Source organism: Hylaeus volcanicus, chromosome 6, assembly GCF_026283585.1.
Source record: "Hylaeus volcanicus isolate JK05 chromosome 6, UHH_iyHylVolc1.0_haploid, whole genome shotgun sequence".
Classification (NCBI taxonomy): Eukaryota; Metazoa; Arthropoda; class Insecta; order Hymenoptera; family Colletidae; genus Hylaeus; species Hylaeus volcanicus.
Genome location: NC_071981.1, coordinates 18,921,635 through 18,947,973, shown reverse-complemented (window position 1 = coordinate 18,947,973; position 26,339 = coordinate 18,921,635). Strand labels below are relative to the sequence as shown.

Here is a 26,339-nt window from a genome sequence, read left to right as displayed (position 1 = left end):
AGCGGGCAACAATGAGGCGTCGAGAGAGAACAACGTTCCAGAAAGAGAGAGGGGAGTACACTCGCGAAAGAGGGTGCGGCGCGCACTGCTGTTGAGACGCAAAACCCGAGAGAGAAAGAGAGAGGGGAGTACACTCGCGAAAGAGGGCGCGGCGCGCACTGTTGTTGAGACGCGAAACCCGAGAAAACGGACATTCGAGGGCGAATGAATGTCAATTCAGGATAGCCGAGTGTAGTATCCGCGCCTCCCATACCCAACAATAAGGAGTCAAATAAGAACACGAAACGTAGGGTACGGGATTGGTCGCGTAGGTAAAGCGGTCGACTGTGGATCCGAGGATCGTGGGTTCTCGAATCCCCGTGCCTTATTTTTCGTTTAGACTCCTACAATAGATATCGTTTTTACAAAATGGGTAAGAATCAAATCGTCCAGTTTTCTAAGCATCGACAAACAAGCTGCGCGTGACGTATGGCAAGGTCTCGTTAGCTGGTAACCGTTAGAAGCTCTTCGTTATTCTTCTCGATTAATAACGATAAGAATCAATATTAATTGCAGAAAGCGACAAGAGAGTTGTAGTGAAACGCGAAGCTGGCGGCGAGTTCGGGTTCCGCATACACGGCTCGAAACCAGTGGTGGTGTCCGCCATCGAACCTGACACCCCAGCGGAGAGCTCCGGTCTCGAAATCGGCGACATTGTGATGTCGGTGAACGGCAAAAGTGTCATGGACGCGACGCACTCGGAAGTCGTCAGGCTCGCGCACTCTGGCACCGACGTTCTTGAACTCGAAGTCGCGAGAACCTGCAACGTATTGGCACCGAAAGTCGCCAGGCCAGGGGCGAAGGAAGGCCCTCAGGAAGCGCCGCTCTGTTCTGGATACCTCTGGAGGAAATCTGCTACGTCCTCGAACACGGACAAGTGGGTTCGAAGATGGTTTGCTCTGCGTCGCGACAACTGCTTCTACTACTACAAGACTGACGCGGTGAGTGAAGAATATTGAATAAACGATGGACAATATTATTTTAAATAATAAATAGTGTATTTAACCCATTCGCTGGGAGCTGCGAGATGCCTCGTAGTTCAGATTGATTGCAATTACTCAAGGGATGAGTTTATAGCCTTTTGAGTCACGAATCATTGCGAAAGTAGATCCGAATAATATTAATAACTTAGATTACACATCTGTATTAAATCTTGGCGCCCGAGGCAAAATGCTTTAAAGTTGCGTGACAGTGAATGGATTAACTTTATATTTTCTTACATCTGTATCTAAGAAAATCTGCATCTCGGATAACACGAATGGCTCCAACTTGGAAAACAATCGTTTGTCACGTGAAAAGTCGTTCGATCGCGCCTCGTTGAAGTTAAATCCATTCCCATACTTGACCACGAATTACACATCCATCGAAATGACAAGTATTTACGGACGATCGTTTATTCGATAAATGGTTCACGAGGGGTGCGATTCCATTCGCAGGATTCACAGCCAGTGGGGGCGGTAATGCTGATAAAATACGACGTGGAGCAAACGCCTGAACTGAGGTTACACAGTTTCGCGATAAAGAAACAAGGTGCACCGACGCTTCGACTCGCGGCGGACACCGAGGAAGCTGCGATCCGATGGATGACCGTCATTAAGGAAGCCATCGAAAGAAACGATCAGGTACGCTTTGCAACTTACTCGATAGTTATCCCCTAATTCCACAGCTAATGAACGCACTAATTTCGTCTTTTTTTTATGTTCCACTTGCGATGGAACGTTCTTTTCAACTTTCTTTCTCATTTGTTCGTAAAGTATCCGCGACTCCGCTCAACTCGAGACCGACTTACTCGAGAACTTATAGTATATGCTTAAAGAACTCGCGGAGTCGCGATAAATTTCGAACCATTCCGCGTGCACCGCTCGTATCGAGCAGAATCAACGGATTTAACGAAATGCAGAAACTTTTAGTCCTTCCGCGAGTCTAGGAAAATAGGATTCGTTTTAAATTTCCAGGTACCGGTGATATAGTTAAGCGAGTTGTTTTACCAGCCGGCCTCGCTGGGAAATTGAAGTGTTCCGTGGGAATTGCATTGTTCAATCGGTGAAATTTAATAATTGGATCGATCGAGCTAATTAGACCTTGCTCGCGGAACGGAACTCTTCAGATTTAAATTTCGTTCGTTTAATTTTTCAACGGTTACAAAGATTTCGTAGCCGACGTCGCTAGAATTTTTTATTAGAATTTTTTATTACGAGAAGTTCGTGGTAGGTACCAAAGGTGTACCAAATTCTTCGACTTCGTTCGACATTCCTGATGTCTTTTACAGGTCGACACCTGGCTCGAGGCGTCGTTGAGAATGCGTGAAATGGCAGCGTGCGCCATTCAGAGACCAGATTGCTTCGGATACCTCAGCAAGCAGCAAGAGCACGCGAGAAAAACATCCTCGCCGACTGGCTGGTCCAACCGATATTGCGTGCTGAAAGACGCCGCGTTGTATTTCTACGACGACGTCAACGCGGAGAAGGCATTCGGCGTCGCTTGTCTTCACGGCTTCAGGGTGCACAGCAGCGCGCCCACTTCCGGTGGAAGGAAGCACTCGTTCGAGCTACAGCCACCCGATCCCACGCAAAGGAGCTACATATTCGCCACAGAATCCGAAATGGACAAGAAACGGTGAGCGACTGCTTTGCGTTTTAACCGTGAAAACTGTTCGATAATTTACGCCAAAACTACCACGATCGCCATGAAACAGCAGCCGACATTTTTGTAAAGGAAATTGTGGTTCAGAATCGTCTCAGCTACCCCTCCGTTAAATATCACGTACTGGCAGAAATATGTGTCGAGGAAAACAGTCGATACGTAGAATGTACAATGGCTGGCACGGATTTCTTGACCCTCGTTGACCCAATATGGTTATCGATTGTTTACTTGGAACAATTGCTACCAATGACTCCCTCTACGGGGTAATTTCTTTATCGTAGTCTTCTCTGAAACAAATTCGATTAAAAGCTACGTTTGCATTTCAGGTGGCTAGCAGCTCTGGAATATTCGATCGATCGATGGATAAAGATTGGTTGACAAAGGCCAATCCACCGCACGAGGAGGCAAAGAAGTCGAAGCAGCGAAGATCCAGTAAGGTGTCCTTCGCCTCTTCCTGTTTCCGGTTCCTAACGAACATTGTCGCAGATCACAAACTCACCAACCATTGTCATCGTCGTCTCGATTGTCGCGCGCAAATTCATCATGTGGATCATGTCGCAAATACTCTTCAAATTCGCGATTCTTCGAAAGTCTTGACACTTTTAACATCAGCCACAATCGCTCCCAGATACCTTACTTTCTCAACACGCGCTCTTAAAAATAAGTTGCCAAAACCGTCGAGTTGTACAGCTTCTACGTACTTTATCTTTTTGCAACAAATTTCACAGAATTCGAACACAGAACTAAACCAAATCCATTGTCACCGATAACGTTAGATTATGGTCACAGGATCCACGATTACTCGTATATAAGTTTTGTACAGTTTTCTGACTCGATTCTACGATTCCCTCTCTCTGGTCTCGAGTTTTGTTAAATTTTGTCTTCTAACTGTCGATCTATCTCTAATTCTAACGCATTTCGTCGATCTCGTTGTTGCAGATGATTCTAATCCCCGATTCGTCCATTTTACCAGGCTCGGTGTCGCTAACACACATTTACGATACTCGCTAGTTATCAGTGGCGTTCTATTTATTAGAGTGTAAATACTGGAGATACGATCAACGCTTCGAGCAACGTTTCTCAAACGTGGTCAATGAATTGCGAGAAAAAGAAAATAGGGACTCGAAGGTGACGAGAAAGCGATGAAATAGTTTACTCTTGCCTTTAGAAATTGAGAAACAGTGCTTCGAGTAGTTAGCTCCGGTATCAAGTCAGACACAGATGTTAGTACACCCCCGTTGTAATCCCGAACTCGTGCTCGCCATTTAGTAACGATTGTAAAAGACTCGACTTTTGGATTCGGTTTTTATACAAGTGTAACGACATCGCATACTTTATTGATACGCAGGAATTGAAATCTTATTCGTACGTAACGAGCGTCGAACATCAAAAGCGAGAATGAGCATTGTTTATTCACCGATTGTGTCTTGTATTAATTAGAAAGATTCCAACGTTCTCTTACGGATATAGGACTCGATTTAGCTTTTAAGGAGGTGAAAAATCGTCCACTGCGTTTTCACGAATCTTCACGTAAACGTTTGTCAAAACGGCACAGCAATCTACGCGCGGGACAGAATCAAATGGTCGCTCAATGCTACTTCGTCTCGCTACATACATAACGCAACTAAAAATCTGAAACGCAAGATCTGGAAAGACTTGATTAATCTTGCTTATTTCTATAAATGTTCTTTACATTTTTTTTTTATCGTATAAATATTCAGACAAAACTTGTTAATTCTTTTCGAAAAAGTGGAAAACGATACGATGGGAATAATCTTAGGAGTTGAGCGACCAGCTGATCTAGTTTGGACTGTAATCATCCTCGTCATACAATTTCCTAGAAGCGATGCGTTGTTTGTACTTATCGTTTGTAATACCGCGTCCAGTATCGATAAGCGAATACCTTAGTATGGTTGCCACGTTTATTAATTCGATCGCGACGCACAAAGTGCCATCACGTACAAAACGTCGAAGAATTTATCTAAAATGTATACACGGTTGCGTGAAAGGTGTTACTATACGAATCGTGAATTGCGACATTGTTTAATTGCCCAAAACTTTCGAGAAACAAACGTTCCACTCAATTTTTCGCTCGCATAAAACGAGAGAAACTTTTGTCCGAATTAAGTGACACGTAAGTGTGATCGAAGGTTCATTCGTATAATTACTGTTACATTAACGGTGATTAAGTACTATCGTTTGGTCGTCGCGTGAATCGTATAAGTGAACAGTACAACGTAAATTTTGCGATTAAGTCATTGCAGCCTGTAGATAATTAAGCATTCACGGAAGATTCACCCCAGGGATTCGAAATAAGGTCAAAGGCTTAATGACTCCAGTAATATTCGAGTGAACCTTTCTTTCGCGTACAGAGTCGCGTGCTTGTTGCATGAGTTTAAAATATTCAACCCAAACTAGGGGTGTTCGATCGATTTTGAATCAATTTTCGACCGAAGTGATTACAATCAATGATTATAATATGTTTGAGATATTTTAAAAGAAATTAACTCTAACTTCTAATTCGATAAAAGTGTTAATTAAATTGTTAGCTAACCCAGCGAAAGATTCAGACTCGATCGTACCTAAAACACTGGGAATTGCTATAATTATCCCCTCGAGTGCTGTATATTCTTGGCCAAAGCAATCCGCGTAGCGGTTGCGGTCGCTAGGGACAGAATTATTTTTTAATTAATTATTTTGAAGCTATTAAATGCAAAACATATCTTAAATAGAAAGTAACGAATGTTTGAACTTATTAAATATACCAAAAAGGTTGACACACACATTTATGCGTCCATAGTCCGCAACGATAGCTTTCTCTGGGCGCATATATGTGCCCATAGCACTCGAAGGGTTACACATCGCTATTCTTACCGCCAATCTTTGTATCGATACCGAAAAACCGTGCTCACAAACACCGACGAACAAAGAAAGGACAAAGGACGAGACACAGCGAATAGAGAGAGTCTTGAGCGAATCGATGACGAATTGTCAAAGTTGATTGCGACAAGGATCGATCGAGACCGCGCTCGCGAAACGAAGGACAAGACGCGGATAACGCGATCGAACGAGACGTCGATCGTCGATCGGATGAATCGATGCGAGATAAAATAGAATAAACCGCGCGAAATTTAACGACAGACCGCTCAAAAAGCACAGATAATAAAATAGGAGGTTTAATACAATTGTAGATTGAATTGCGTCAATTATTTATACCTGTCACCCTTCGAGCTGGTTTGAAGGATGTTGGTTTTAAATCGCTGTTTAGATTACGCAGTGTTTAACGATAGGTGGCTTTCTTGTTGGTGCACGGGCAAAAATGATTGGTTATCGTTACCAATGGATTGTCCATCTATGTCCCCATTACGGTACTCAGAATCGCTAGTGCTAAGGATCGAGAAATGCTAACTATTTTTTGTCGATAGCCTTACCAGCGTCCTTAGGGTCGTCCACTCGTTTGATAAAAAAGCAAAAATATAACGTGAAAGTCTTATAAAGAAACTCTTATAAGAAAGATTTATCATTTTTTAAACGATTAACATGACACGTACAACGAAAGGCTCGATTGGGACATGTGTAACGATTTTAGGTTGATAAGAGTAACCATGTTTTTCTTTTGATTGGCTCAACCAATTATTTTTTTCCGTGCGAGAAAGCCGAACAACACCGGTCGTTTTTTCTCGACCGGATGCATTTTCTGTTCGTACCAGAGCGTTTTGAGACGACTTTGTAAAATGTGTCTCGAGTTAATTTTATTTCTCTATGGTATTTGTTAAATGTTTAACTTTCGAATAGTTACTTTAATCGAAGGATTCGCTTCCTTCGTTGAAATTAGTACCGTCGAAACGGTGATCGTTTTTGAGCTCGAAAGATATAGCGTCTACAATGATAACATACGTTTGTAATTATGTCAGATTATAATAATAAATATATTAATTATTATATTTTTATCAGTGACAAAACGACGATACGGTGGTACTTTGTCCATGGGCTCGATTTACGTTACCTTCGATGTAGTGGAACAGTGAAGTCTTTTCCATTTTGTGTTTTCGTAGATAGGTGATTCCATGATTTTGCTAGGTTTGTATAAAAATATTCGTGACGTTGATTAAATATTGAAGAAGACAAGCAACTAAAAAAGAAATGAAACTCGATTATTGGGAAAAAAAATAAGAATGAAAAAGAAAGCAGTTTATTGAATAAATCAGCCAGGTAGTGTTACACAACAATTTCTAAATTTAAAATTAATATTATTATTATACTGTTTCTTATTACATTATCATTAAAAAAAATTGCAACAAAATCGTGCTTCCTTAATTTTGATAAAAAAGTTTCATATGTGTGGTAGCTACTTTTATTTCCCTTTTTCGTACTTTACACTGAATGGAATTATCGCACACTTGAAAATATAATCGGAGCGAAGACCTGAACGGTAAGTTAAGTTACATCGATCCGTTTAAATTCCACATTTCGATGTAATTCGTTTAAAAGTTCTCTTTACTATTTCGTGGGATGATTATATATATATATATATATATATGGGATGACCGGTTTATATATATATATATGTTATAGTTGCAGTGCAATTTATAAATATACATAACTGTGAAACGCGATTTTTCGACGCGTCGTTCTCAAGTACTCTCCAATGGGTGTCGGCTATACATATATCGTATATGGGTTTATTACATTTGACATGCGATTACTAATAGTTTACAATAAAAATGGTAAAATCTTAACTAGACTTATCATTGAGGATCCGGCGCTAGTTTGGCATATCCCAGTTTCTGGAGTACTTCTTTTATCTCGCGATACACCGACGGATCCTCTATCGTGCTTGAAATCTAAAAAAGAATAAAACATACATTTAACATTGGCGAATGGTGAATAAATAAACGCTCATCTCTCATCGCGGCATCTTTACTTTCGGGGACGTTCACCTTGACGAGCTTCGAACGAGCCAAAGTGGCGATAGACTTGCGAATTATCTTTCCTGAACGCGTCCGCGGCAGTGCTCTTACAGCCGCGGCTATCCTGAACGATGCCACGGGTCCAATTAACGATCTCACGCGGAAAACCAGTTCATCGTTGATTTCCTTTTCGTTCTTCGTCGTTTCTACGCACAGGAATAAATGGTAACGAAAGAAATCAGAAGAAAATATCGGGCTTTCGTTCCGAACGTTTACCAGGTCTCATTATATAAAGGCACAAAGGAACTTCTCCTTTAGTAGAGTCTGGTACACCCACGACAGCAGAGTCCACGACGTCGGGGTGTCCCATGACGATGTCTTCTAGGGCTGCCGTGGACAATCTGTGGCCTGCGACGTTGATGACGTCGTCGTCGCGTGCCATCACGTAAATGTATCCGTATTCGTCTTTGTAGCCAACGTCCATAGTGTCGTAATAACCCTGCAGCCGTTTTATTATATTATTAAATTATTCGTAGTGGTAGCACGGGAAGTACTTTGTTGTCCGAGTTCGAAGGATTTTTGCATTTCTCTAACTTCGAGAACGCAGCTTACCGGATGCCTCGAGAAATAGATCTCTTTGAATCTTTCGTCAGCTTGATAAAGAGTCGACGCGCAGCCAGGTGGCAACGGTAATTTAACAGCGATTCTGCCTAGCTCGTGGACTGCGGTCTTGCTACCATCGTCTTGTAAAATGTCGACTGAAACGAAGGGTTAACTTTTGTCTATACGTAACTTTCAATTATTCAGCGTAGGGTTGAAAACCTTGAGCCTCTTTCGATCGGTAAATGATTCCGATCGTTATACGGACCGCAAACTTACTCTGGTAACCAGGAATCGGTACGCCAGTGCTATTTTTCGGTAAACTGGGGTTGTGACCGTATCCTAAACACAACGCCGTGATGGGATGACCGGTTTCCGATTGCCACCAGTTGTTCAGGATCGGCACTCTGAACGCCTTCTCCGCCCAGAGCTTCGTCTCGTAGTCGCAGAACTCTCCAGCCACGAATATGGTCTTCAACCTGCAAAGACGACCATGTATTTCGATGTCAACGATACAATCGATCGAAAAGCTTACGATTTCGTTGAATATTTCCGACCCAACGTCAGCTCTGAATCGGCACGTCTTATGACTCGTAGAGCAGTGGGCACGCAAAACAATGCGTTCACATTGTGCTGTTCTATCACCCTGCAAGAAATAGGATTTCTGTTAGATCGGAAAATGCTGAAGATAACGGTGTACAGAATCAATTTCCGTTTTATTTAACGACTTAGTATCGCAGAACAGTCCTTCGAGTCTGTTGATAAATCCTTCGAACAATTAGGCTCCTATATTGCCGAGTTTCACAAACGACATACGCTACGTTAGCAACAGAGTATTCTACCTTACTGCAGAGTTACCTGTCTCATTTCCCCGCTCGAATATATTGATTACAAACCGAGCACTCTACCGACCGCGATACCCTGTCATTGTTACAAAGAGTTCTTACGGTACAACAGACAGGTACCTACCGAAAAACGAAGTTTAACCCTTTCAACCCTAGTGGTTCGATCCGATAGGGGTTCAAAGTCGGGTTAAAGGGTTAAATACTTTCCAAACTATTAACCGGGAGAACATCTACAACAACTACATATACAGCAGTATCTTCGGCGCTTTAAATTCGATTCCTATTCACCTGAAGTATTGAGCTGCGTCTGGTGTCCTATCAGGCTTTCCCTCGTACATCACGCTAGTCGCACCGAAAAGAAGAGGCCCGTAACAAATGTAAGAGTGACCGACGACCCATCCCATATCAGAGGCCACCCACCAAACGGAGTCCTTGTTCATGCCATAAACTGTATTCATCGTCCAGCAGACGGATACCAGATGACCACCGATCGTCCTTAGAATCCCTTTCGGTTGGCCTTTGGTTAAAAAGTTTAGTCGAGTCTCTGCTTGCGTTTCACGAACAGGAATAGAATAGGAATAGACTACCTGCTGTTCCCGATGTGTACATGATATACAACGGCTCGTTCGCTTCGACTGGTTGACAAGGGTGCGGTTTCGCCCTTTTCAACACATCGTCCCAGTCGAATTGACCCTCTATCAGAGGACTCTCCCATACCTCTCTCCTCTGAAATATGATGCACTGTGGTTTTGGTACTGAGATGATGTTCAAGGCGCCGTTTAGCATCGCGGTATACCTGCATTCAAGAATTACAACAACTCGTAGTCGCAGATCTCTCTTGTAAACACTCAGTTTCAGAAAAAGATAAAACCTACTGAATGATCTTGGACGGTTCCAGGCCACAGCTAGCCGCGATCAACACCTTCGGCTTCGCGTGGTTTATTCTACTTGCTAATTCATTCGATGCGAATCCTACAAAGAAGAAGGACTGTCAGTTTATTCGTAGGAACAAGCCTCGTGCAATTTTCTCGCTCGTGGCATTATCAATTTTCATCCTGCGTTCGTGAAACCCATCCTTACCGCCAAATACTATCGAATGAACGGCACCGAGACGCGTCGTCGCTAAAATCGCTATTATGGTTTCAGGAATCAACGGCATGTAGATGACCACCACGTCGCCTCTGCGGACGCCCATGTCAGCCAACGCGCCAGCCAGCAAGGACGTCTTCTCCAGCAGCTCGTTGTAGGTTACTTTTCGAACCGTTGGTATTTGGGGACTGTCGTGGATCAACGCTGTTTTGTTCCCGTTTCCCGCGAGAACGTGGCGATCCACCGCGTTGTAACAAGCGTTCAACTCTCCACCGACGAACCTACGGATTCGTTGCGTCGGTTAGTGCAAAATAGATCCTGTTACGAAAATGGATGAAACTTCGTGAAAAACGAGTTGACCCGCTAAGCGATACGACGACGTGGACAAAAAATATAAATTACAAATGAACACCTACCATTTCGTAAACGGAGGATTGGAATTATTCAAGACTCTCGTCCAAGGTTTACTCCATTCGACGCACTGCCCCACTTCGCCCCAAAATTTCTCCGGATTCTCCAAGGACTCCTTGTAGGCCTCGTCGTAAGCTGGACAATGGGGATTATGGGGGCTGACGATGTAATCTACGAGAAAAATGATCGAGTAAATTTAGATGCCGATTTACGCTAATTAAATCGCTAGACTACTATATGGAATTACCATTTAACGCTAACTTTATGAAGATTTCTTATCAGAGTCCTATTAATGGAATAATGCTTTGCGAAAATTAATTAGAAGGCTTAGACAAAAATGAATTCGATAAAAGTCACCACAAGTGGTTGGTCAATTTAAAAAAATATCAATGTATTTATTATTTGAACAATCTTAACAACCGACGTTTATTTTTATAATTTTACATTAAGCAATGGTAACATACATACAGCCAAATACTAAAAACGAACCAATTGCGAGTGCACGATTCTGATTCGATAGTCCGGTATCAAATTTAGGGCATCCAAGGGTTAAACCGAGTCTATCAATAATATGCTATTCCTGCAGTTGAGTATTTGAATATGTAAATATTCCAAGTTTACACGCGATATTCGAATATTCAAGCATTCCAAATTTATACGTGCCACTGAATATTCGATTACTAGAAGTTAAGACCTAGTATTCGAATACTAATATAATATTCGAATATCAAATCACTCAAATTGTTCCAGTCTTACTTGGTGTCGGGAGCCTAAGCAGACGATGCTCGCCAAACGCATATATCAGTTCATTAACCACACCGGTGGCTTCCGTCGAATGCATACATACAGGTTTATTGCCCTCTAAAGGTTAAGGAAATTAAGCATCCGTTTCGCTCGAGAAAACACATAGTATCGATTGTCGCACGGAGAGCACCTGTTGCTATCTCTTGCTGAATATATTTCGCATATGGAGTAACTTGGTTTTTTGCATAATTTTACAAGTAATTTGAGTAATACAAAAACCGGAATCGGTCTAAGTAACGAGTTATTTTTCTTTAATTCGTCGAAGCACTCTTTCCGCGAAGCATTTAAATACCAATTTCTCGAATTCTACCCATCGAAGTCCCTCTGAACGAACATGCGCCGTTTACGCTGTAATAATCCGTCGATATAATAATAAAATCAACGCGTTTGTAAATTCATTAGTCACAGACCTTGGAGATATCGAAGAGGTGCTTGATAATGACATTACATGTTATGCAGATTCACGTACCATTGTCTTTACATAGTGATTATGCCCGAGTTTTTTTTTTGCGTATATTAAGATGACATAAAACTTACAAAATTTCTACGATAACGATACAGACGTTATATCGCTGTGAACGTATAAACAAGGGAAAGGAATGTAACGTATACGATAAAATTGTAAGCTAGCCATAAAGTCTGCTGGAATCACGAAACTGTGTTTTCCATTTTCTGGTTAATCGTCTAAGCGTAACCTCCACCGACCTTTCGATCGCATTAGAGATGTTGGAGGAAGGAATCTGTTTCTGGCGTCATGTTCCAAAACGCCTACGGTAACCGAGTTAGGTCAGGGAGGATGTTGAAATTCATCGTGACGCTTTTCAATCCGAGACTGAACTTCTTTAACTGTGCGTACGAATGCATTAGCGACGTGTATTCACGACTAATGCGAGTTACAAAATAATTCTTCATCCTCTATATTTTTCTGTTGAGCTAGGAGTATTCGGTCACAAACGGTTGCAAAAGTTTTTGGAATATTGGTCCCGTGAAAAGTTCGGCCATTTTGATACGACAGATACAACTTACAGATACAAAGTGTCTATCGCACTTGAACGTAAACAATAATTGGTGCTCCTATTAGCATTGAATGGATCAAGGATTATTTCACATACGATGCGAAGAAGACAGCGGTTATACAAGGAAAATGATTCAGCGTGAGCCGCGACGACGGCGTTGTGAATCGGTTGTCTTCCGGAAACTTTGTCAGATGGAGATCGCGTCGTAGTTTAAGGTAACGTTGACTTCTGTAATCTGCGTCACGTGGTCGCGTTTCATGAATATTTAAACGTCCCGAGTTGGGAACACTGTCTTAACAATATTTTTTTACCTCGGCCCTATGAATTATTCATCGCGAGCCACCGGTACCGAGTTCATAGTAATTTCCTATGCTGCCCGCGCCCCTTTAACGCGTCACCCACGCGTTTGTGTTTCCGTGTATCACGCGAAACAACCTCGATACCTTTTGTCGCCGACACCGAACCAAAGACAAATCGGAATTTTACTTTCATCCCGCCCAGATAACAACAGATTGTGCCGCTATTGTCGAATCGATTCAGGCGCAGTAGCGAGGATTACAGTTCAGCTTGAGCATCCATTATTGCGACAAATCGGGGCTGAAAATTCCTGGGTTTCGACAGAAGATGTCCCGCCTCCACACAACGTGTCGCAACTCGTGGTACGGTTTCTCGATAAATCGTAAAGTCAAAATGAAGGGATCAGACAAAAATCGTCAAAGCGAACCATCACGCAGGACGAATTCAAAAATTGCTTTTCCATTTCAGCAGACGACGATTCTGTTTACAAAGTTCCGCTCCCATAGACCATCCCCCTTTCTTCGACTACGCATCAACACCTAACGCTGCGAGAGGAAAACAGCAGGTGCTGTTAGACGATTCGATTGCGCTAATTTGCGTTATTCGCGTTGAAGTTAACAATGAAATTTCGTCGTTCCTCGAGACACAGAAATTCGCTCGTCTATCGAGTCGAAGACGATCGCGTCTGTAAGCAAAAACCAGTTTCAGAAATTGAATTATCGACAAGATGCGTCGCAAACACCGTCTGCTGTTCGAATTAGTCTCCAGAGCTGGGTAGATTTCTTTCCAGACGAAAATCTCTCGAATCCTATTATAAGCAATATTCCAAATGTGACAAAAAGTGTTCAGAGTTGCGCGTTTACTATTTGAAATAATATTTTATTCGACTCTCTTTAAAAGCTCTCCGAAATTTCGTTGCAGGGTTGCTTGATTATGATACGAAAAATGTCTTTTTGTGGCTACGATAAGACGCAGACTTTATGATACCAAGAGCGACCTTTTGTTTACCTATGGCGAGGGTTCGTCGAAAATAGAATTAAACTTTTCTTCAACGGTAAGGACGACAGTTCAGTAGTCTTAAGCAGGTATTTACTTTAACGTTTCGATCTTAGGGTTTAAATCAAGGGTGGGCATCCCTCTGGCATTGGAAGGCCGCCCGTCAATTCATGGGTTACGTCCATAACGCAGAGTGGACCGAATAGAAATAACACTTTCCTCTTCTCCTTTATCGACGAAAAGAGTGGAGAGATTTCTCAAGATTGATACGGTATGTCGCAATAATATTCTAATACAAATTTCACCATTTTTCCTTAGCACTGTTTTCTAATTCCAATCAGAAAAGACGACTTGATTCCAGTTTCATAAGATTTTGTTTAGGGTCTATGCTTGTGTCTTCTCGAGAAAAGTCATTCTTTTTTTTTTTTTTTCAATTATTTCTCCGCAACGTCTCTAGAATTTCTACCACCAGTATACCAACGATGGCCCCAACGTATTTTCAGTCATACACCGTACCTTTGGTCGATGGCATGAGTCATTTGGAATTACTCATTTGCTTAAGAAGTAAATGAAGCATGAAATATCCATATTCATAGCGATTAACACATACAGTAGTACATTGTACATACATTTAAGAATAGAGAATAAAAACATATGCATTATGCAAAACATGGATGTACACAGGGTGTAGTTGGCATGTATTATTTGTCATTGGGAATAAGATCCTGAAGCCCTTGATAATCCTGAGGAGGTACTCACCACAGCCATCGTTTTTTTGGCACATCTTCGAGTCTGCGATGAGCGGGTGGGACTGAGGGTTGAAAAAATCTGAATTTACTTTTAGCATCACAGAAAATTGCAAAAGGACTGGTTGCGTGGATGTTAGATGATGTGGAACCAATAGCGCGTCAACGTCCACGAGGAAGGGTCCATTCACGATCCTTCCCGACCACTTCCTGTCCACGAGATTAGGACGAAGATTATCTGTAAATAAAAGCATCGAAAATCGTCCAGCAGAAGGAATTAATAAACATCAAGGACTGTTATGCACACGTTCGTAATCGTATTGGAAATAATAGCCGTAAGAATAAATGTATAATGAGTCCATCGTGTTTTAATGATCCCGAGTTTGCATAAATAAAAGTTGCCTGAGCGTATATTTAATTAAATGTTCCACAATTTTACAACAATGCGCCGATGGGTTGCTCTCACACTTTAATACACGGTTCTGGAAATAATGAAACAACAACAACAACGAATAAATCGTAAATCGCGTGAAATATTTTGTATTTTTATCGATCGATTGTTTATATTATACGGTATTAGATGCCCTATGGAAAAAGGAAATCCTATAGAATAAATGAATATACACAGAAAATTTAAAGAAATTTGCGATTTCAAAGTTCGATGAGTCTATATTATTAGAGGTATTTAACGGTTATCTTCGGAAACGCGCAAAACTATCGGTGTTCGTTTCTATTAACCCTTTATAACCCCGCATGTAATTATCCACATTCATGAATCGTGATTTAACCTCGGTTCAGAATGTCTTTCTTTGTTTAGAAAAAGCATTCTTCACATGTCTCCCGTTATTGGGGCCCCGCTAAATATAACTGAAATAATACACCGTAATATTAGGTTGTCCCAAAAGTTTCTTTCGTGACTTGCACTCGGTATTCTTCTATGTACGTAGATTAGAATGTTTAGAACCTATAGTATGGGTATCGATCATTTTACAACAACTATCTCCCAATTTCTTAAACTAACGTAGACACAGTTGTCCGTTTGTGTTTGTTTATTACGATACATCTATTAAGAATATGTCGAGGAACGTTACACACACGCGAACTTCGACGAGAAAATATTTCCTATTGAATCTGAGCCAAGACGAAAGAAGATTACCGAGGTCCGTTACGGGAAGTCAAGTATCATTTCGTTAATCGATGTTCCTGTTACGAAGTTCGCGAAAAGTGATCAGTATGATCGAGCTCACCGATCGATCCTGAAGATCCTCTCTGTTTCTTTCCGGCACCTTTGGTAGTACGATCACAACTCGTACGAACAATTTAAGACGTCTCACGCCGAACTTTTTCGCTGTTATTACGAGGGTAATCCATTACGATTAAACTTGAAAACTCTTCGAAGTTCACGGTATGACGGACGGCACTTGAATAACAAATACCCCGGCAGGAAATCGCGATCAAGTTTAAGGGAACGTTGTTCTAACGGCCGATCGAACGATACACAGCGACACCGAGGATCGTCGCGGTAAGTTTACCGGTATGTAAAAGTGACGGTCACGTGACGGATCTACGTCTTGAAAAAATCTTGATCCGTAGGTCGTCGTATGTAATTAAAAAAAAAAAGGAACATTGTCGCTGGCCAGCCAGTCAGCTAACGAATCCACCGTTTTCCTTCCCACGTTACCGTGTCTCTGTTTTTGACTATTTAACAATAGAAATACATCGTATCACTATTACTCGTTGGAATTAAAATTTAAAAAAAAAACAGAAGTTACGCGATTCGATGGAATTTTTAGAACGCGAACGGAACATGTCGTTTCTTGTTGACATTTCAGTACCGAATTGGAATTTAATATCGGGAATCTAATACGGAGTATTTCGATAACTGTTGTCTCAACTGTAAATTGCGAACTGAAGAACAACAAAAAAGTTCATATAAACAAATAATAATAAACACACGACTCGTTTGACGTTGTTTTTGAGTAACAGCTGGTATCGAGTTACATATTTTATCGATTTTATCAGTGAAATTACATGCTGTTATGGTATTTGTTGTGTTACAAATATATCTATCACTCGAAGGATCAATTCGTCGTCCGAAGAAGTAGGTCGTTGATGATTAACGTTTCCGTGTTTGCCCGTTTCGTCGTCTCATTTTATTAGGTCGCGTTTAATTTTGGTTTTCTGGTCGTTCGTGATCAATGATGTATATTTAATATCGAGAGATTTTGTGTTTGTTCCTCCGATTGGTAACGGATATCCGAAAGGTACGCTAAGATTCGGCCAATATTATTTGTATACACTGACGTTTTACTGCAAGAATTCTATCGTCTGCTAATCGAATAATATTAACAACTATTATTATTATTACAGCCCTGACTTTTCTGCAAGTGATTTTCCCCGTGCATTTCGCACGACGTTTATCAAGAATGAAATTCGACGCAGCAATCGAGTCATATCGAGCAAATACAACTCTCGTTACGCTATTTGTTGTCCAACAGTGATATGTAGAGTTACTTCAATTCTACGGAATACTTGCAGTGGAAAATTTTATTTACAGGTCCCGCTAACGATGTGTAACCAACGAAATCGACAATTTAGGCTTGGAAAAACGGTGGTACAAAATTAAACGTGAGTCATCGGTGTTGTCGTCGGACTGTCATATTAAATAATTGAAAATTTAATGGGTCCCCCGTAACGAGACAGGGTGTTTTAGTACAATGCTTCGCAACAGGTGTGCTTGGCGAGAGTGTGGGTGAATTCAAATAAATTAGGGAAGAGATTTTATTAGCTAGAGTTTTCATCGCTTGAAAATACTGCAGCGAATAGCAGTACGCTATTCGTTTCTACCCACGTGCGCGAATAAACGTTTCTTTTCGACAATGTCAAAATGGTAACTAATAATATATGCCAACAGTATTACACAAAATGCCAACAAATTTTAAACTATTTTCCATTAACGTTCAATCCTCCGATGTCTTACGTTTAGTCACTATAATTATTTAAGATTAATAACCGTGCCAGATATATTTTACCTCAAACAGTACCGTGAGCCCAAAAGGATTAAGAACTTTCCTCTAGACCGCACCACGAGCTTAAGAAAGCGAAAAGAATGCTCTCCTGAGTTTTAGTTTAAGCTTCAAGAGAAAAAGCAAAAAAAAAGAAGGCACAACTAATTCCGCGAGGGGTGGGGGGGGCATGAAAAATTGACAATAATCTGCCACGTCTCCTCAAGTTCTCTCGTTCGAGCGAGCAACCAGTTGCACCGTTAAAAATCTCGTTTGCAGGCTGCGCGACGAAGCAAGAAAACGACGAAACTTAGCTCGTGCCCATGGAAAACGTGTGCCGTTGCGCAAACCTGTTCCCGGCCACATGAAATTTTCATTCGGCGCGTCACGGGAAAAATTGAAAATGTACGTCAACGACGAACACGAGAAGAGGGTGTGCGATGTTCGTGCGATTTAGCCTCGGCGCCCTGACGGACCGCGCATGGTCGTCGAAACGGCGCGTATTTAAGGGATGGAACCCTCGCGGATCTCGCCACTATCACCGTACCCTTGGATCTTATCGGCTACGCAGGCAAAAACCACCCTTTTCTCTCGCGTTTAACCGCCATCGACGCACAACAGTGTCCAACGATTCGAGGACCGTTCATCTCTACTTCCGCAAACCTTCTCGAGGGGTAGTTTCGACCGTCTACGTTCGTGATCACGCAACAGGTTAGCCGCATACTTATTTCCTACCTGTTAGTCAAAGATAGGCGAAATTCTCGTACACGTCGCGTCGCTGGAAAAAGAACAAATTTATTTCATTGATAGTACAAGCATTAAATCGGGAAAATTTATTCGTTGAATATAAATTTTAATCTTTCTTAACGTGTCGACTCACCTGTAGATTTCTATCGATAATAAGGCAAGCTAAATTAGAGATTACGTTTTACTATGAAGCGGGAATAATTTTCAGCGAGGTATCTGCATGCCTTTTACGTGGCTGAATATAAGATAAAAGCACCAGTAATGGACACCTTTAAGTCTTCTTTCGCCAGAAATAATTCTATATTTCCTTTACTGTTTATTGGATCGAATCACTAGGCTAGATAGTGGCTTCTTCTTTATGTCTCTAATAGTTAAAATTACATAGATTAAGGTATCTATAAAGAAAAAAGTAAAACCCTAAATAAAGGGGACTATAAATATATGAATTTCCTAGCCATCAATGATACCATCAAACTATTTGCTAACTTATATAATAAACCTACAATGTGTCTACATATTTGTTAAATGACACAACCAAATTAGACTACACGTATTTCAATCTTACTTATTATTCAAAATTAATATTAATATTCGTACATATTTGAATATTTTCCCAAGCTTTTCTCCTTGGAATTTTTCTGTCTAAATTTAGTTAAATTTTTTTCTGTCAGCACTGTTTTTACAGATCTCAAAGTTGACGGTCGTTGGATGGTCGTTCGCATTTTTATTTTCTTAACATAATTCCTCATTCGATAGTTTAAGTTTCACCGCATAAATTTGTTAACACTTCGTGCAGAGTAATCAAGCATACAATTCTTTTGCGTAAAGAATTATTTCGAAAATTGAAACGATAAATTTTCCGAATAAAATTTGTTTCGTACGACGCTTAATTTGGAAACAATTGATTCCAAAAATTCGGGTGCGCTCCGTCCGAGAGCTGGGGAAGCCTCGAGCCCGCATAGCTCTCTGTCGCGTTTCTACACTAAATGTGTAATGTTACGTGCCACCGTATTTCGATAAAACGCAACACGACACGTATTTCTTTTTTATTTCGTGCCTCGACGACTCTGTGAAAATATTAGAACTTCGTTTCGAACGTATTTTAATCTTACGCTCTTCGAGTACTCGAGCAACTGTTGATCTTTGTTCCGAAATGTTTTTAATACTTGAAAAAACTCGTCGCGAAAGAAAGGGATATATTCCGTTGGTAGCATAAACATTAGACCCAGGAAAATTTATTCATCGAATATGAACGTCAATCATTTACGACGCGTTGGTCATGTTCAAGTTAATAGTGATTATAGCGATATCACGTTTTTCGATCGACTTTTTCCAACAATTTCCAAACAAACCAGAGCCCTTTCTCGCAGATTTACGCATAACTGTAAAGTGCATTGAAAGATCTGGGTGGGCGGAAGTTTTCACGCGACAGGTAGAAAATGAAGTTGCATCGCCAGCAAACATTAATCCCGTCCGCAACGTCCATGAAGCGTCTCGTCTCAAGGGATTGTTCGCACCGTGAACTGTCTTTGTGCATGGCATCTGGAAGAGCGTAACCTACGTATGTAGGTTTGCGAGACGTTCCTCGGTTCGAACAAATTCCAATATATCTCGCCACGCAAACGTCTTCCAGCTTCCTGAATCTACCTAGATAATTCAACGGCTCTTCGAGGCACGTTGGTAAACGTCCTACCGGTAGGAGCTTTCGAAATAACGCGGCGACAGCTATTTAATCAAAATTTTTTCTGTCAATCTGTTCGTCATCCGAAATAGAACAACAGAAGACTCGATTTTATTCCAACGGGCTACATTCGATCGCATAAATGTGTAATTCCTTGACGGTGAACATCATTCCAGGCTCAAGGGAAATCTGAAAACAAATTTATGGGCGGATTTATAATTTAGAAGGATATTTCTCTGGCGAGTCGTAAGCAAAATATAATAAAATGTTGTCTTCATTAATCAAGTATTTTCTCATTTTCTTTGACTTCGATAGTTTCTCTACTCTGCGATCACTTTTACAAATTCTGCTCTTCGCACGACATCGGACATATCAAGCATTCAACTTTCTTCAAATTTCTCCAATCGCAATTTGTACGAGCCAAGAGAATGAAATGATTTATTACTTGCAGCGGAGTGGCTGTTGACGTTTCAATCTGTCATTTAAATATTTGTCCATTAACGAACCCAACGATATCGCTATCTACCAATCGCGAATAACGACTGCTGAAATGAGTGGAGCAGTTCCATCGTCTACTCTCTAGCGTAGACAATCTGTGTCGACACTCGAGCAATACAAATCGTCTCTAAGTCTCAAATTACACCACTGGTCCAACGCAGGCGACGGTTCAATTAAGACGACACTCCCCCTAATTGTTTTTCAAGTAGGTTTTGACAAATTGTAACGCATTAAATATATAGAAAAAGTACATATAATAATAATAATAATAATAGCGTTAAAGTGTCGAAAACTAAACTAAAATAAACTGCACGGTAGAGTATGATCACACCCTCGTTCAATAGTTCCAGCAATGTATGAGTACTGTGAATCTTTTGTAGCAAGTCGATTTCTATATACTATAGCTCTACCATGGAGATTCCTCGTGCCATTCTTGCGATTTTTTTCCTATTATTTGCTCGTCTTGCCCGCGACACGAGATAAAATCCGAGGAATCTCGGAGAATAGAATTTTGCAATGCCGTATGTGACGTATACTTGGTATTATACGTCAAAAGTGAGTTGCAGAAGTGCGTTATGCGTCGTTTTATAATAGGCTTTGCCGTCGCAATTCGAGTTGTTTAATCTACCCCCGTGATACGGGATTTATCCGTCACACCGTATGCAAAGTTTCACATTGCGACGATTAAAACTTCCGAGGAGGACAATTTAAGTTTAATTTCTTATTAAGCGCTGCATGAACGTGATCCTGCGGGGGATCGCGTCTAAATCGCACTTTTGTTTCGAATATGCACTTTCGTCCACTTTACTCCCCGAAAAACTCGTTACGTAATTATCGGTACAGGATTAATTAGACCTTAACGAGAGAAGAAATGGTATCTGTACTTTGATTATTTCAGATTTTTATATACGTAAGGCTAAATATATGAAATCATTTTTATAATATAGTGCGGATATTTAAAACTTTAATTTTCTTAAGAAGAATTTATTATTGAAGAAGAATTATTAAGTCTCTTCTAAGAGTATGCCGATGTAAAATAGATCGGGAAGCGTTGTAATACAGTTCCAATTGCCCTCGCAAGTTTCGAAAGAAATACGATTCTCATAAAGTCGCTCTACTCGAGGCTTTCTTTTTTTATTCATTCTATCTGGCCACTTTTGTTCCAGACCGTCCCACGATTCCTCCTTCTCCGGCAATGCGTTCACAATATCAGAACCACGAGTTCAGCGGCGATATTTCAGAAACAAACTTGATTAAGAACTGACGTTCATTTCCTGGGACAATCCCGCGACGCGATCTCTATCTCTCTCTCTCCGTTTCCTCGATCGATCTCTCGCGAGGGTCGAGAATCTCTCTTCCTGATCTATTTGGATAATAACACTATCTGAAGTACCTAAAGCATCTAAAGTCGAAATGCATGGGAAAACGCTTTCTTGTTTGTGTTTTACAGTATTTTGAAAAGTTACGTAAAGATCATATCGCCTAGACGAAACCTGGAGAAATCAGTACGAGAGGATTAGCAATTCTATTAGCGGCATTAGGCGCAAATGAATCGTACGATAAATTACGATTAACGTTTCCACCGCGGCGCAGGCCATCCTCGGAGTTTCAATTTATTGAGTTCACAGTAAAGAAAGAAAGTACAATTAAAATGACCGTGTCTTTATTCAAGGCGTGCTGAAAGCGATGGTCCTCTGTATTCAAGTACGCGAGCATAGAAATCGATACCAAATTGTAGAGAATTTTATTTCGTTACGAATGATACCAGTATCGTGAAGGTAATTTTTGTTTCGAGTCCCTGTATTTTTCGAGGGATCGTACGAGCATTCCCAAATGCCTTTCCCACATCTCTTAACCACCCAATACTCGTCTCCCTTAGGAATAAACAGAACCCTTAAGAATTTAATCGCTGCAAACTGAGGAGTGTTTGGATGGGAAAGAGCCCAGAGTTGTTTTCCTTCGTTGGTGGAAATTTAAAGCTTTGGGTTCCCAAAATATTTGTTGAACTCTAAAAATATTGATGGTGTCAAAAAGTGAGAGGCCATAAATTCAATTTTTATTTCCGATTCTGCGTTGAAGTAGTTATAAATTTCACAATTTTGCCATCTGGCCCTACGACAGACGAACCTAAAATCAAACGTGTTATGTTCGCGCGACCGAACGCCGAGCTTTCTACTGCACTAGTAGTATGCGTCAACTTTGGTCAGACCGATCTTCAATTCGTATCTTCATAACTATTGGTCCAATACTCGATCAATCTACATATGTATATTTGACGCTTTTTTTTCTCAACCTTTCTACTAGGTCACTTATATTATCTTTAATAATATACCTATATCTTGGTCCAGTGCAATAGAAACGTTAAGTAAAACAAAGTAAATACAACGTGGCTCGCTACATGAAACAGATTACTATCCTAGGAGACAACAACGAAGAGTTATCCCGTACAGGATTCGCCTAGTACCAGGACACCAATTTCCACAAAAGTATTTTCACGCGTACCGTTCCTCGCGTGATACGTTTCGAGAATTAAATTAACCGAAAGCCAGAGTCCACGCCACATAATTCTCAAACCGCAAAAGGGAAGAGATAACGCGATTACCGTCGTCTACCTCTTCCACCTGTTTATATTAGAACAGAAAAGAACCGTGAACTAATTGAAGTTTGTAAAAGCCATGCAATTCGAGAACACTTTAATTTTGCTAAACAATTACAAAGGTTACGTTCGAATTAAACTGCGATAATCGGAAAGAAATTATTTTCTAAACAATATCGATCGAACTTTGTTTTAATCGAGACACAAGAACCAAGGAAACGGGTGATGCTTACGTATCACCACGGGAGATGGAGTGTAAAACGTCACCAGAGTAATTCACAGCAATTCCATAATGGCGATTAAGAATTATCTACGGGTTGCGTCGTTATAGTACTTCATCGATAGACGTTAATTAAGCTCTTCAGCCGAAATTGCGACTCCGTTTCCCATTGCTCTCTGTGTCATTATTTTTTATTGCTACGTCAATATATATTTACCACTCGTATCGTTACCGCGTCAAGTTACTGCTTCCGTTTGTAAGAATATATTTCATAATATAAGAATACAGTTTCCTAAGTGAAACAGTTTCCTAATTCTTTGCCAGTTGACCAATGGTTAGAGTGTTAATTTGGAGAAATCTTAGGGTATTCGTGGACCTCCTACCGCTAAACTTTTCAAGGGAAACTTTCCCCGTACGTACATGTTTGTTTTCCTTCCGCTACGAAGGATTTAGCTCCCACGCTATCTGTTATACTCGCTGCGAACAAAGCGAAAATTGTTAGGCACTCCGAGCACGTAGGTAATACGATTTCCCGACATTGAGCTCACTTGTGAGATCACATTCGGATCAGCGAGTCTTATTTACTCGATATTCCGTGACCGTCTTGTGCAACGCAACACCCTCCTTCGTTTTCCTCGGCATCGACAAACAACGGAAGCTCTGCCGTTCGCTTTCCTTGTCTCGAACGAATTTACCTGCTGCGGACTTCATTCAAAATCGATCGAACAACTAAAATTAGTGTTTTTCTCCGTGAAAGATCTCGTAGAAAAGACGAACTATAATAGGCGGTATTCATTGTCACGTTAGAAGGGTATCGGAGGGCCTTATCTCAGCATCCGTCTTAACGGGAAACCTGTTACTGGAAAATTGATTTCCCTCTAGGTTCCCGCGTATTCATAAGTGGCGAGCTAATTTTCCTGTAGACGGAAGTACGTTCGCTTTGTTTTTAATCTCCTGCACACTCGTCCATCCCCTGTATTATGATCTCATCGCGACGCTGCCCACGTTACTTAATTAATTAACGAAATGTTTACGAGTTTTTAATTATTCTACGCCTGCGACATCCTTTCCATGAATTTCAACGATACTTTCGAAGAAAATTAATTAGAAGCATCGAAAACATGTACATACTTTCAACATTCTTTTATTCATTCGGTTTAAGGACAAAAATGATGGGTTCAACGATCGTGATCCTCATTTCTTTGACGACCATATCGATGTTCTGCGACAACATTTCGTCGGCTCTGCCCTCGCAGTGTAATCCTGGATATCTTGATGATCTCCCCCCAAGGATTCGCAAAGTCTGCGCCGCCCTTTCCAGGATATACGAACTTGGCTCAGAAATGGAAAGTTACATCGACGAAAAAGACAACCACATAACAGGTACACTTCAAAATTATACCTTATCAACGATAGGATAGAATTCTAAAAATCAAATGAAATACGTATCACCTCAACACACAAACCTTAATACGCCAAGATTTCAATTGATTTGTACAGCTACATTCCAGTATACAATATTCTTTAAGCAATGAAACGATAGCGCGTAACTAACTTTTGTTTGAAGCGTAATTAAATTTACTTTTTAATAAGAAAATTTAAACTTTTAAAATTACCCGCGCTTTTTCACCGCAGAGGGTGGAGCCATCTAGCGGTGAACATGCCAAACTATTTTCGGAGTAAGGTCCTCTATCGGAAAAACGCTCAAATTTGCCTTCAATAGTTCCTTTTCCAGCCGCTAGATAGCGCTTTTAGATGGTAATTACCGATATGATGGTAATGTACCGACAGTTGTCGGTAAAAAAAACAGTGCAAATGGCGCCATCTAGACGTGAAAATAGGAACTATTGAGGACAAACTTGAGTCTTTTCCCGATAGAGGCGCTGATCATACTCCGAAAATAGTTCGATATGTTCACCGCTAGATGACTTCATCATGTTAGGGAGAAAGCGCGGGTAATTTAAACAATTTTAATTTCTTCGTTAAAATGTAAATTTAATTATCCACTAAATACAAATAATTCCTCCTAACATGTTGTTTAAATCTTTCAGTCGTATAATCTCCACATTGACTGTATTGCATATGAACTATTCACGATCTTGAGTTATATTGGTTCGAAACCTTTAATAAACGTCAACATTAAAATTGGTTCTATCTACTCATCGCTAGATTAACTTGAATGAATAAAAAATGAAACGGATCAAAAAGAACGATAAATATTTGTCACATTCTCGTAATTAATCGTGTTATCCTTTGCAGGTTTCCATGAAAGCATCCCATTATTGGACAGCGGAGTCAAAAGACAGGACGTTGATCACGTTTTTCTGCGCTTTGGAAAGCGTCGCTAGACGCCTCAACAAATTATGCTTTACTCAAAAAATATTGAACAGCTGAACTCTTATCGCTTGATCGCCTCATTATCTAGCTAGGAAAGGATAATTTCAGACTTACTTCAAAATTCAATGCGGTTGCGAATTATATTACTTTTGATTCTCTCATCGCTAAGAGATACCAAAAGCAGTTCCCTCTTCTTCTTCGTCCAAGTAAATTATTTAGACAAAGTATGATTTGAATCAAAGAAAGTTACTTCACATTACTCGAAGTCGGTTGTATTTTTATAACAAAGATAGATAAAGATTGGTACAAGGTGCAATTCTAGTCAGAATTCTAGTCAGGGCATGGTTTTGTGTGCAACAGATTTCGTGGTTTTTTTTTCTTAATATCACTCCGAACGGATATTAGAAAGACACTTGCATTTGTAACGGGAACTTCTGAATACTATCCATCATTTAATCATTCATCAAACTTAACACAAATATAGTTTAAAATAAATGGAATAAATATTAATGAACAAATGTCTTATTGAAGAATCAAAATACCAATTGCTTTCAGAAAGAACGCTTCATTTGCGTTTTAAATAGGGACGACAAGAATGTTCTCTTATTCAATTTTTTAGCGCATCGAGAACCTTTAGTTGGAAAATGATCTTCATCTTCCCACCAACGCTTCATCGAGTACTAATACACAAGAAATTAAATGATTTACTTCCATGATTTTATTTCATCACATTGTAACGGAGACAGAATGATTAACGATTGTGCAAAAATAAAACGCAAACTCTTTTTACAATGCATAGTTACGATATCGTTTAGATCTTGCATGATAATCAATAAATTATAACAATAAACAACGGAGT

At 40.4% G+C, this 26,339-nt stretch overlaps 3 protein-coding genes across 5 annotated transcripts in view; 2 read left to right on the top strand and 1 right to left on the bottom strand.

Moving 5' to 3' along the window:
* Nucleotides 1-5,181, top strand: part of LOC128877907 (beta-1-syntrophin) — an 18,444-nt gene extending 13,263 nt beyond the window's left edge. For all 3 annotated transcript variants that reach the window (XM_054125550.1, XM_054125549.1, XM_054125551.1), the window contains 4 exons: nt 556-980; nt 1,476-1,661; nt 2,309-2,655; nt 3,009-5,181. In XM_054125550.1, the coding sequence (XP_053981525.1) occupies nt 556-980; nt 1,476-1,661; nt 2,309-2,655; nt 3,009-3,060 (1,010 nt within the window). In that variant the 3' untranslated portion in view covers nt 3,061-5,181. The remainder of the gene's footprint in view (nt 1-555; nt 981-1,475; nt 1,662-2,308; nt 2,656-3,008) is intronic.
* A 2,046-nt stretch (nt 5,182-7,227) lies between these two features.
* LOC128877906 (acyl-CoA synthetase short-chain family member 3, mitochondrial) lies at nt 7,228-15,904 on the bottom strand. The gene is made up of 13 exons (XM_054125548.1): nt 15,644-15,904; nt 14,410-14,634; nt 10,543-10,708; nt 10,118-10,407; nt 9,913-10,009; nt 9,625-9,833; nt 9,326-9,554; nt 8,728-8,838; nt 8,472-8,671; nt 8,205-8,350; nt 7,869-8,091; nt 7,623-7,798; nt 7,228-7,526 (listed from the first exon to the last, which is right to left on the bottom strand). The coding sequence occupies exons 2-13, from the start codon at nt 14,495-14,497 to the stop codon at nt 7,431-7,433; spliced, it is 2,031 nt and encodes a 676-aa protein (XP_053981523.1). The 5' UTR covers nt 14,498-14,634; nt 15,644-15,904; the 3' UTR covers nt 7,228-7,430.
* A 2,010-nt stretch (nt 15,905-17,914) lies between these two features.
* On the top strand, nt 17,915-26,035 carry LOC128877804 (myosuppressin). The gene is made up of 3 exons (XM_054125346.1): nt 17,915-18,112; nt 24,306-24,526; nt 25,403-26,035. The coding sequence occupies exons 2-3, from the start codon at nt 24,313-24,315 to the stop codon at nt 25,489-25,491; spliced, it is 303 nt and encodes a 100-aa protein (XP_053981321.1). The 5' UTR covers nt 17,915-18,112; nt 24,306-24,312; the 3' UTR covers nt 25,492-26,035.
* The last annotated feature ends 304 nt before the right edge of the window (nt 26,036-26,339 follow it).